Below are 12,539 nucleotides of genomic sequence, written 5' to 3'. Positions count from 1 at the left end.
TGCATTCACTGAACATACATTTCAGTAGGCCAACATTTTGGATTTTAAAATCATTTTTCAAGCTGGTGTTATGAAGTATTCTAATTTACTGAGATAATGACTTTTGGGTTTTCATTGTCTGTAAGTCATAATCAACAATAACAAATAAACACTTGGAATAGATCACTCTGTTTGTAATGACTATATAATATACGAGTTTCACTTTTTGAACTGAAGAGCTGAAATAAATTAACTTTTTGATGACATTCTAATTTTGTGGGAAGCACCTGTATTTCTGACCTTAATTTCATGAGGAACTAAGAATAGGCAGAACATGCAGTCACAAAATAACGTGATAATATATCCTTAACAACCTTCATGTTGACAGAACAGCGGCTTCTCTTTTTCTTTGCTTTGTTGATGGCGCATAACTACTAACGTCATGCTGACAGCTGCCTCCCTGCTGCCTGTTATGTTGGCAGTAACACCCCATTGACATATCTCCCTGAAAGAGAAGGTGCTGCTCTATTGATTGAGCTGTCACTGGATAGTACAGGCTGGTAGTTGTATCTGTTAGCAACTACCTACCTGTTAGTTTTAGGCCTATAGCAAAAAAAAATAGTCCTGCACAACTTTTCTTAAGGTCTGGTAGCACTGAAATTTTGTCCATCTTGTAAAGTGTGGTACTCTTGAACAAAACATGCTGACAGATCAATGCTTAATACTCTGTTCTCTACAATTAAAGAGTGCTGTGGTCTTTTGTATATTACTGCCTAAAAATGTGTTTTTAAGACACACAAAAAATGTGGACTTTGGGAATCAATCTAATTGGTTAGGGTAGCACATTTCAGAGAATTGGTGCAGCTCAAGGAAAGTCTTGAAGCGGGAAGGTCCGGTTATGGAGAATATTGGTCTCAGAATAGTCAACATGGGTTTGATTATAGACAAAATTGTAACATCCAGTGTACAGAGCTGCTTTAATGTAATAGGTGATGGTTTCCGATTAGACTGGTACATTATTATTACTACAAATAGATGTGAGCTAATAAAGATTTCCACAACACAAAAGCTCAATTTATAAGATACCTACATTTGTAATTAGAGGAATATTTTGATAATACAAAGACAAAAATCAATTTAATCAAACACAGAAGGATTCTTCAATTGTACAGATCTACTGTGAACTATCTTCGTGATAGCACAATAGCCTTCTGTCTCTGGTTTGTTGCATGGCAAAATTCTTTTGACCTTTTAGATTTTTTCTTAATCCTGTAACTATTCATTAACTACATTCTAGGTATTAATTTGGACATCTGTTAACTATGCAATTGTGGGATTATTACAACTGTTTGTCTCTGTCCAAGGTGACCGTGTCCTGTCTGTAAACGGAACCAGTCTGGAGGGCGCCACACATAAGCACGCAGTGGAGATGTTGAGAAATACTGGTCAGGTAGGACATGCTTAAGGGACAGCTCCCTTCTGATAAATCTTAGTGCACCGCATTAGGCTATCAATGACATATATACCGTATCATAATACTGACGCTAGATGACATAGAGGCTAAGCTATGCCTGGAATCCTAATCAATACAGTTTGCAGTTGAGAATACACATATGTCATCCAAGATTTAAAAGGTGTGTCGCAATAGAATACTGTACATCTAAGCTGCATATACAAAATAAATATATAAAAAAATGACTTTTGTTTCAAGGGATAATGCAGCAATGCTATAAAGCATGCGATAGCGTTATTATTTCATGAAATATAGGTGGTAACCTCTGCCCTTCCTTCCAACCCTATTGCCCCCTTCTGCATCATGGCTAAGTGTATTCTTCAAATGACATCATGAGGATATGTGCACACATAAGCGTTTTTTTTGCTTTTTTTAAGCGTTGTTACCAATAAAACGCTTATAAAAGAAGCATCCCATTCATTTTTATGAATTCTGCACTTTTTGTGCATATTGATGCGTTTTTTTATGCCAAAAAAACGCATCGCGGTAAAAAAACGCAGCATGCTCATTAATTTCGCGCAAAATTCCGCATTTCTAGCTATTTTCTATGAGACTGGGGACGCTCCGGAAAAAAACGCATAAAAAACGCAGGAAGGAGTCCGGTTTTCAGTCAGGAATTTTCTGCATACGTGTGTAAATCTGGATAAAATACAGTGATAAATATGCATTAATTTATATTCATCTCTGTATTTTATCTGCATCGATATTTTAATCTCTATGTTGACTCAGTATTTCCTTGCAAGTTATGAATCCTGATGAAATATGAAGCTTTTTTTCTGGCTCTATTCTTTTATATAGGAAAAACTCAAGCACAATATGAACAAAACCTACCAGCTACCGACTATTGACCAAACTACTAGTTATCAGAGATTTCGAAGTTAAATTTTGGCTGTGTGGTGTTGCCTTGTTATATTGATTGTATATTTGGGATCTTGCCAATGCAGAATAAATAGAGTCCCCGATTCAGTAAAGCTTTTAGAAAACTGGCGTAAAACACATTGAAAAGCAATGCGGAGTTGCACAGAAATTTTGCAACTTTTACCTTTTTCGCCCCAGTTTTGCCCAACTCCTCGAAATTGAGTGGAGTCAACCACTCATCTAATTCATGACGGGCTGTTGTCTATCTGATGCCACAATTCTTATTCCAGTCCTTCTTAATGAATCAGGTGCCACTGACTCTAGCACTCCCCCTCATTAAGACTGGCTCGTAGAATGGTGCTATCTTGATAAGCTGGAGTCATAGTTCCTATTTTTACCTTGGAAAAGCTGTCACATTGGCCCCAATTCATTAAGACTGGTATTGCGGTATTTTTAAAACAAATTAGACGGTATCTCGCCACTGAGAACCCAAGTTATAGCCTAAACTTGTCATCACTGTCAGCTCTGACTTATACTTAGGAATCTTAGTACTCTATTGACTCCTAATTCCCTATCAAGGTGTTACAAATGTGCTACATAAATCAGAACGACCCTTTAGGGTCATAATTATGTGTCCAGCATTTGTAATACAGATGTCAAGAACTTGTAGCATTGTACCTATTTTATATACATACCCTGTGGTCATATAATGCTAACGTATTCTGCAGATTGTACTCATTCACATTAGTTCTTGTTCCCAAGAGGGGCGCTCTCGCTCATTTATAAACTCAGGGCAATTTCATTAGAGCAAATTGACCTACTACTACATAGTCTAAGGAAACCCCTGAAAACATATTGCGTACAGATGTTGTCCTAGGTCAGATATCTCCCTGAGTAAAGATGCCCATTAATCAGCGCATTGAGAAGTATATACTTTTTTATATATATATACTTTATCCCTATGGGAAGAACATCTGTTTAGAAATGACTTGGCACATAATTGATGTGTTGGTATTAGGGGGATATTCACATACACTGGTTATTGTTGTAGGTGGTAACTCTGCTGCTTGAAAAAGGGCAGCTACCAGCTGTGAAAGTCCACGCTCCCGTCACTCCTCAGTGCACACCACCGAACCAAGCAGGTGCCAGCAAGCCGCAGAACAGAAAGACTACAGCACCAGCAGAATACAGCTTCATCACCGATGGTACGGATACATTAAATACCCCCAGCACCCGCTGCTGATTCTGTATTACTAATGCCATAGGGAGCGACGCTAAACTTTCTAACCGTTTTAGAATGAAGCTGTAGTTTTGGGCGGCAGAATTTTTCTAGAGGAAGACTGCTAGCTTTTAATGAGAACCTTTCACAAATTGTGACCCTCTAACCTGTATATTCCTGCACCTAGCAGCAGAAAAGTAGATCAAAATATTTTTTTCCCCCCCACTTTGTTGTGGATATACAGGACACCAAAATTACTGGCTTCAATTATACAAATTGTCTTATTCAACAGGGCGTTCTCATTTAGTTCAGTTCTGAAAAAATAAACGCCCATACAAAAGGTAAGATCAGCGTGATCACACTAGACTTTATCTGTCTCTCATGACCGCCCAGCACTACAGTTAGAAAGGCTCTGGAAGAGAAGGCTAGCAATAGCATCAGACTGGCGAGCAGCTGGCAGAGTAGGAGGGCAGACCTACTACAGGTACGTATTACAATTATTGTAGTGAAAGTATTGCCATTGTGATCACACTAGAGTTTATCTGTGTCTCGTGACCTCCCGGCACTTAGTGTTAGAAAGGCTCTGGAAGAGAAGGCGAACAATAGCATCAGAGTGGCGAGCAGCTGGTAGAGTAGGAGAGCAGACCTACTACAGGTACGTGTTACTATTATTGTAATGAAAGTATTGCCAGCGTGATCACACTAGACTTTATCTGTGTCTCGTGACCTCCCGGCACTTAGTGTTAGAAAGGCTCTGGAAGAGAAGGCTGACAATAGCATCAGAGTAGCGAGCAGCTGGTAGAGTAGGAGGGCAGACCTACTACAGTTGCGTATTACAATTATTGTAATGAAAGTATTGCCATTGTGATCACACTAGACTTTATCTGTGTCTCGTGACCTCCCGGCACTTAGTGTTAGAAAGGCTCTGGAAGAGAAGGCTAACAATAGCATCAGAGTGGCGAGCAGCTGGTAGAGTAGGAGGGCAGACCTACTACAGTTGCGTATTACAATTATTGTAATGAAAGTATTGCCATTGTGATCACACTAGACTTTATCTGTGTCTCGTGACCTCCCGGCACTTAGTGTTAGAAAGGCTCTGGAAGAGAAGGCTAACAATAGCATCAGAGTGGCGAGCAGCTGGTAGAGTAGGAGGGCAGACCTACTACAGGTACGTGTTACTATTATTGTAATGAAAGTATTGCCATTTTGATCACACTAGACTTTATCTGTGTCTCGTGACCTCCCGGCACTTAGTGTTAGAAAGGCTCTGGAAGAGAAGGCGAGCAATAGCATCAGAGTGGCGAGCAGCTGGTAGAGTAGGAGGGCAGACCTACTACAGGTACGTGTTACTATTATTGTAATGAAAGTATTGCCAGCGTGATCACACTAGACTTTATCTGTGTCTCGTGACCTCCTGGCACTTAGTGTTAGAAAGGCTCTGGAAGAGAAGGCTAACAATAGCATCAGAGTGGCGAGCAGCTGGTAGAGTAGGAGGGCAGACCTACTACAGGTACGTATTACAATTATTGTAATGAAAAGGCTCTGGAAGAGAAGGCTGACAATAGCATCAGAGTGGTGAGCAGTCGGAACAATGAGTAGGAGGAGGGCAGACCTACTACAGGTACATATTACTACTACTGTGAGGGCTGCATTGCTAGCATGTTCACATGAGACAGATAAAGTCTGGTGTGACCATGCTTGCATAGTTCTACCCTTCCCTATGGGCACTTCGTTTCGGTCAGAAAGTACACTCCCTCAGAGCTGAATGAAATGACCTGTTGAATAATTAACATTGAGAAGTTACATGGAAAAGACTCTGCACAGCAAGTTTTCCGACCTTAATCAGTACCAAGTGTCAGAAGGAGAACATTGCTTCTGCTCTGAAAAATGTTGGCACAAGAATTATTTGAGTTTGGGCACATTCAGACGTCTGTGCAAATTGATAAGAGATCGGGCTGCAATGCATGGACTGGCCGCAGGTTGTGACACTTCATGTATTTCTATAAAGCTGTCACACTCAGGTCGGGATCTCGAGCCAATTTGATGTCTGAATGCACCCTTACTGCTAGCACTCATATAGCTTTTCGGTCACTGCTGCACTAGAATTGATGCAGCAGAGCTGAATAAGTTATGTATTGAGGAATTATGGGTTGTAAATCGCGATACCTCTGTGATATGATAATAGCAGTTATATCTGGAGCTTTAAAGAGAACCTGTCATCTGGTCAATGCGGGCAGTTTTTGCTCTCATTTTATTCCCACTGCTCCTCTGAGTATTGTGTTGCTGTGTTTTATTCCAAAGGTACGAGCCTTTTAATTTAGTGCTAATTTTATGGCCTTTAATATGGGAGTTTGGATCACAGGCTAATAATACAGAAAAGCATAAAGACATGCCAAGAAAGAATAGAATCTTGTTAGCATCACCCCCTTGCCCATATCTCGCAAACCATTCACATCTAGATTTAAAGAAAAATACAATATTCAGGGAATGAAATAAGAATAAAAACTGGTCATTTTTTATCTCCTTAAGCTGATCTTCCATATCAAATAAATGTTGGCCAGTTTCGGTGGTGGTCATACATAGGGTTAGGGCCGCATGCACACGATGAGTATTTGGTCAGTATTTTACCTCAGTATCTTTAAGGCAAAACCAGGAGTCAGTGATAAATCCAGAAGTGGTGACGGGTTTCTATTATACTTTTCCTCTGATTGTTCCACTCCTGATTTTGGCTTACAAATGCTGAGATAAAAAAAAAACTCACCAACTACTGAATGTGTGAACATGACCTTACAGTAAATTGCACATGGTTACATTCAGTGGGCTTGACCAAAGTCTATCTAATGTGTTTATGCCAACTGCCTCTTCAGAGAGGAAGAGCAAGTAGCAGTCCTAAAAGTCAATATCGGCCCATTAAGGAGCCGGCACTAGAGTTCTAGTTCTCTTCCTCTCTGAAACGTTACCTCTTAGAGCCCAGTTTAGTATGTGTTGATGCTTTTCGTGTTAACTCCAGTGGTGCAACAAATACAATCATGTCATGCGCTTTTTCCATCATACTTTCTGCATTAGTTGAAACCCATATATGTCTGTTAATGCAGCAGTTCAACGGCAAAATTAAGTTAAAATCATATCAGAGAAAGCCATTCACATACATGAGTGGTCTCCTTAACGGTTTATTCTGGTTTCCTATGGTGGGAAATCATGGCTATGTATGCATATCTGCTTTGCGGTTGTCACCCTCTAGTGGTTTCCAGAATGTTTTCACTTTACAATAAAAAAAAATACCAATGTAGTGTAGTTTTGACAATCTGCTACATGGCCGGCCTTGGTTATGTGCGACCTTTGCTGTTGCTGCTCGAGGTGCTTTCAGGCTGTGTTGATGCAGCAGTGCGTTTTTTACCGCAACCTGCACTGTTTGCCCGGATTTTTTAAAATCAAAGCAAAATCGTTGCAGTAATGTCATGACAAGAAACTGCATTGCAGCTGCATTGTGTGAACACAGCCTTTACCAATCCGTAAGGGGTTCTCCGGTTCTTTATTATCGAGGACCTCTCTTTGAGAAAGATCATCAATACCAGATCAGTGGGGGTGCGACATAGGGCACCCCCGCTGATCAGCTGTTCCCAGTGCCGTCAGTGACCAAATGTACTTAGTTTGTGGAGCGGTCAGCTTCAACAAGGTACTGAAGATCCACCATTATTCTTATGAAAAGGTGCGGATGTGCAGTACACCTGAATTTCATGGTGGTATTTTTTCAAAGCACCTAAAAAAATCCGCAAGAAAGTTTAAATCAATTTTTCCTGGATTATCAGACATCCTCCCACCCACAATTTTGCACAGGGAACCATGCAGCCTAAGACCTGCCGTGGTTTGGTATAAAAGTTTGTATTGAAATAATTCTAAATAAAAGGAGTTAGTTTTTGTAGTTAATTGAAAAATAGCAGCCTAAGACTTCAATTTCCAGAGAAAATGTCAAATTTCTTTTCATTGGTATTATTGATGGGTTTTCCTTTTCTTCGTGTCGCATTTCAGAAAATATGTATGAAGTGAAACTGGTGAAGAATAGCTCTGGACTGGGCTTCAGCTTTTCACGAGAAGAAAATCTTATTCCTGGTCAGGTGGGCTCAAGCATAGTCCGAGTGAAGAAACTGTTCCCGGGTCAACCAGCTTCGGAAAGCGGCAAAATAAATGTTGGAGATGTGATCCTTAAGGTGAATGGGGCTTCATTGAAAGGACTAAGTCAGCAGGTAAGACATTTCATAAAAGATTCCTTATTGCCATGGGTTCTCTCTATCTATCTATCTATTTATCTTAAAATTCTACACTTATACTAGATGAATCCGATATTTGCGCTCTTATTTTTCTTCATATGCAATCCTGTTTTTTTCTCTATTTTAGGAAGTTATTTCTACTTTGAGAGGAACGTCCCCAGAAGTCACCTTGCTGATGTGCAGGCCGCCATCAGGTGTATTGCCCGAGATTCGCCCTATAATTTTGGTAAGTGAAGTACATGGTTTTTGTTCTAATATTAACTACACATCAGACAAAATTGATTTGTATTATGCACTTACATGAAATTACAAAAATTAACGAAGCATACATTTTAGGCTAAATTCTGCTATTTTCATACCATGATGTATTGATAAATTGATGTTTGATGCTTAAGGTAATATTTTTCTTTGCAGACACCATTAAACTCCCCACAGCAAAATATACCAGAAGACCAAAGCGGCAAGTATGGTTCCTTTCCTCAAGATCCTGAGGATATATCAGACCATGAAGACAATGAGGAGGTCAATGACTCTATCTCTAGGAGAAAAAACATTTCTAGGAGAGATAGTTATAGTGATAGTAGTGGGACTGATGAAGACTTTATACCCATACAAGATGACACTCCAGCATGGAATGCCACAGTCTATCAAACACCAAGTGCTTCTTTAGCCCCACGCCATGCCCATTGTGATACCTCCAACATCCAGGAAGAAACAATCCGCTCCAGCTTTTACACTCCAGAACAGACTCCTTATAAACCACGGTTTGATGACAGGTGGGAACATATAAACTGCAAATAGCTTCTGTATAATTTGACCATGGGCCTCACTTCACAGAAAATTTGTGTTCAGCAAGTCAAATTTATATGCTGGAAACCATCTTTGGTTTCTTACTCGTTACACTCTGCTTGACTTTGTAGTGAAGTTTCATATCTGCGATATCTAATCTTTCACTTGACTCTCATCAGTCAGTCTGAGGGTCCAGGGTCATAGTTATAAGGTTATGCTGAAATAGCAGGTGCACCCAAATCCTGGTTCTTAAGGGTATCCAAATGCCCACCACTATAAACCTCCATAAAGAATGCAGACCAACTTCAGCAGTAGTTGCATGTTTTCTTGGGACTTTTGTCACCTGGTGACATAGTCTTTAATGTCTAATTGGTTGGACTACTCAGACATGTTTGTTGTTTCTGTCATTTGATGGTCCCCACAAATTTTTGTCACTATTGATGGTTTGTATTGTCATATGTTTATATGCTAACGTGCCTACAACTTACAGATGAAGTCTTTACAGAGGTTTTCGCATGTTCAACCTTCAGGTGCAAACTGCTCCTCAGCCTCCTGCCTTCCTGCTTGCTAGGGATGTAGTGCACTCCTGATGGTTAACAATTCAGGGTGGCAGCATGGCTGAGCCGCCATTCCGAACCCTGTGCTTTCCAATGCTGCTAGCCAAGGAAGCTTTGCCTTTGCACCATCGAAGAAACTCAGGTGCTCCGAAGCTAGTCAAATCGAGAGATCTGGACAGCTTCTGAACAGTGCTTGCAAGCATCTTGTAAAATAGCTTGCAGGTGTGGGCTCTTTGCCTCTCCGGTAATTGGCAACAAGCTGCAACTAATAGATTCAACATCCCTCTGTTCTTTACAACAGAGAAGATTTTTAAAGTTGGGTAAATTGCAAAGCTAAAATAATACATTTCAAATACCAAATTATTTTATATTTACTACTTTTCTCATGTGCAGCAATCCACCTTCTCCAGTTTCACTAGATTTGACCCCAACACAGAGTGGCAGTATTCCTCCGGTCTTACCTTCTCAAGAAAATGTACCTGATTCTAATACATTCCTTGATACCACGTCAAATTTTAAGAACCTAGGACTCAAGGACTTGGAAGACTATGAGCCTGTAAGTCTTCTTAAGCTCCTCCGCACTTTTACTTATATATAGTATATTGCCAATGATAAATTATTTATTTCCACCTGACTGGCAAGGCCTAGTATTGCATGGTAAATAAGAACTAGTGGAGATAGTAGATATATAATTAGAGAGTGTCTGGTATTATATGAGTGAAATCTGAGCCAATTTTTGCATTCTCTTTAGGGAGCCGAAATTACAGCTTACCCGTGCTTCTAATGACCTAGACTAACAATATAATGGATTTGTATGATGCTCTTCCTTTTAGTCATTAGAGCTCAAGTCACACAAGTATTTACAGGAGTAAGGCTGGTTTTACACTTGCGTTTTTTTGCGCTGTGTTTTTGCGCATAAATGCGCATGCGTTTTTTTTCCCCTATACTTAACATGGGTGCGCATAGTCATACGTTTGTATGCGCATGCGTTTTTTTGTAGTGTGCGTCCTGTTGCATTTTTTGTGCGCCCGACCTGTCTCAAAAAACCGCATGCGCACGCAATGCACCCAAAAACACATTATAGTCTATGGGAGCACATGCGTTTTTTTTTTTTTTATAAAACATGCTCAAAAAAACAAGAAAACGCATAAAAACGCATGATGCGTTTTTTATGCGCGTTTGCACTGCACACGCAGCGCAAAAAAACGCAAGTGTGAAAGTAGCCTAATACAGGCATACGCATAAAAATCTGAATTCAATTTGACAGTCATGCCAAAGTTTTAGCTATTTGTTTGGCTTCTTTTTTTTTGTAAAAAAAAAAATCTCTAAAAAATGCATATCTAATGCATTTAATTGAAATTAAAGGGAACCTGTCATGTTGAAAAACGCTATTAACCTGCAGATATGTGATTAATCTGCAGGTTAATAGTGTTTTAAAGCTGTGCAATGCTGCACTGAAAACCCGGCTACAGTGAGGAAATAAACTTTATTCCTCCTGGCAGCCTCCAGCTTTCAGTCATAGAGCTACAACCAACGTGGCTTCAGTCACCACTCATCCGGATTTCAGTCAGTGCTGGGATGTGGTTACATGTGCTACTCACTTTGAGTGATGACTGAAGCCGTACTGTATAAAGTTTATTTCCCCACAGTAGCCAGGCTTTTAGTGCAGTGGCCGCACAGCTTTAGAACACAGGTAACCTGCAGATTAACCCATTATCTGCAGATTAATAGCGTTTGGGGACATAACAGGGTCATTTAATTATAAACAATTATACATAATCATTTTTATTCTGTGTCAGAATTCATCATGTCTTCTGTGTATTTCTGAGTGTATAATCTAAATGATGGTATGGTATTATAATAAGGTATAACAAAGTGATTGTATAAAGATGTAACATTCTGTCTCATTTCACTGCAGGAAGTTGAGCTTCATGTCACATTGACTAAATCTGAGAAGGGAAGTCTGGGTTTTACAGTGACCAAAGCCAATGACTGCATCGGATGTTATGTTCATGATATCATTCAAGATCCTGCCAAAAGTGACGGACGCCTACAGCCTGGTGATCGGCTTATAAAAGTGGGTACATTAGTCCTCTGTTTTATGAGATTTGAGGAAACTCTTGACTGCTCACATTTCTTTTCCACATTCTCATATTGTATTCTTACTGATCTTTTTTCCCCCTTTGTCATAAGGTTAATAATGTAGATGTCTCAAATATGAGCCATACTGAAGCAGTCAATCTACTTCGTGCAGCTCCCAAAACTGTCCGTCTAGTACTTGGCCGTGTACTGGAGATTCCTAAGCCACAGGTGCCTCCTCATCTTCTGCCCGATATTACACTTACGTGCAATAAAGGCATTCTGGGTAAAGTTCTGCTAAATATAACTTGGTTATATCCTCTCTTTTTAAGTGACTTGTAACCTTTTTGCAATAATGTCTCCAACACTTTTAATTTGCTTAGGTCTGTCTCTCTCTGGAGGCCCAAATAGCTCTTCTCAGGTGCTGTATGTAGAAAATATCAAACCAGGCTCTGTGGCTGATCTAGAAGGAACCTTGAGACCACTAGATATTGTACATTATATAAATGGAGAAAGCACTTTCAACATGACACTAGAAGAAGTTAAACATACTCTGGAGTCTGCTTTTCCAGTGGTAGTTTTGAAAGCTACCAGGTAAGAGCTCATCTATTGCTTCCCTGACGCAAAGGCTATTTAGCCATACCTTGATGTATGCCTACACTTTAACAAATTTTTATATGTTGTTGATGCTTAAATCTCATACAGACCCCAATGATGGCTAAATAAAAGTGTTGAAAGGCTGAAAACTTTCCATTGAGGCCATACACCACCCTGTGCATGCACATATTTAGGAACTCAGCACTTCTGCCACTTGAGCAAAGTGCTTCAGCCTGCTAAGCAGCTCTTCTAAATAATCTTTTGGGTTAGAGGTTTTGGGACCCAAACACTAACCGATCTGCAGGATATTTCAGCACATACAATATATATAGATAGATATAGATATACATATATATATATATATATATATATATATATATATATATATAGATACACTGTGTGCATAATTATTAGGCAAGTTGTATTTTTGAGGGGTTTTTTTTATTATTGATCAGCAACTATGTTCTCAATTAACCAAAAAGAATCATAAATATCAAAGCTTAATATTTTTGGAAGTTGGAGTGGGTTTTTTTAGATTTGGCTATCTTAGGAGGATATCTGTTTGTGCAGTTAACTATTACTGTGCAGAAGTATTAGGCAACTTAATAAAAACAAAATATATTCCCATCTCACTTGTTTATTCTCACAAGGAAAACCAATATAACTACATAAAAAGTAGA

General features: G+C 39.5%; 1 protein-coding gene across 6 annotated transcripts in view; it reads left to right on the top strand.

Moving 5' to 3' along the window:
* PTPN13 (protein tyrosine phosphatase non-receptor type 13) overlaps positions 1-12,539 on the top strand; it is a 399,005-nt gene that overhangs the window by 328,456 nt on the left and 58,010 nt on the right. For all 6 annotated transcript variants that reach the window (XM_073541467.1, XM_073541487.1, XM_073541500.1 and 3 more), the window contains 9 exons: positions 1,344-1,429; positions 3,402-3,555; positions 7,599-7,813; positions 7,965-8,063; positions 8,252-8,613; positions 9,577-9,739; positions 11,102-11,260; positions 11,377-11,548; positions 11,646-11,856. In XM_073541467.1, the coding sequence (XP_073397568.1) occupies positions 1,344-1,429; positions 3,402-3,555; positions 7,599-7,813; positions 7,965-8,063; positions 8,252-8,613; positions 9,577-9,739; positions 11,102-11,260; positions 11,377-11,548; positions 11,646-11,856 (1,621 nt within the window). The remainder of the gene's footprint in view (positions 1-1,343; positions 1,430-3,401; positions 3,556-7,598; positions 7,814-7,964; positions 8,064-8,251; positions 8,614-9,576; positions 9,740-11,101; positions 11,261-11,376; positions 11,549-11,645; positions 11,857-12,539) is intronic.

Source organism: Dendrobates tinctorius, unplaced genomic scaffold, assembly GCF_039654945.1.
Source record: "Dendrobates tinctorius isolate UK_male_01 unplaced genomic scaffold, ASM3965494v1 ptg000011l, whole genome shotgun sequence".
Lineage (NCBI taxonomy): Eukaryota > Metazoa > Chordata > Amphibia > Anura > Dendrobatidae > Dendrobates > Dendrobates tinctorius.
The sequence above is the reverse complement of the archived record's forward strand: the minus strand, read 5'-3'. Positions and strand labels throughout refer to the sequence as shown.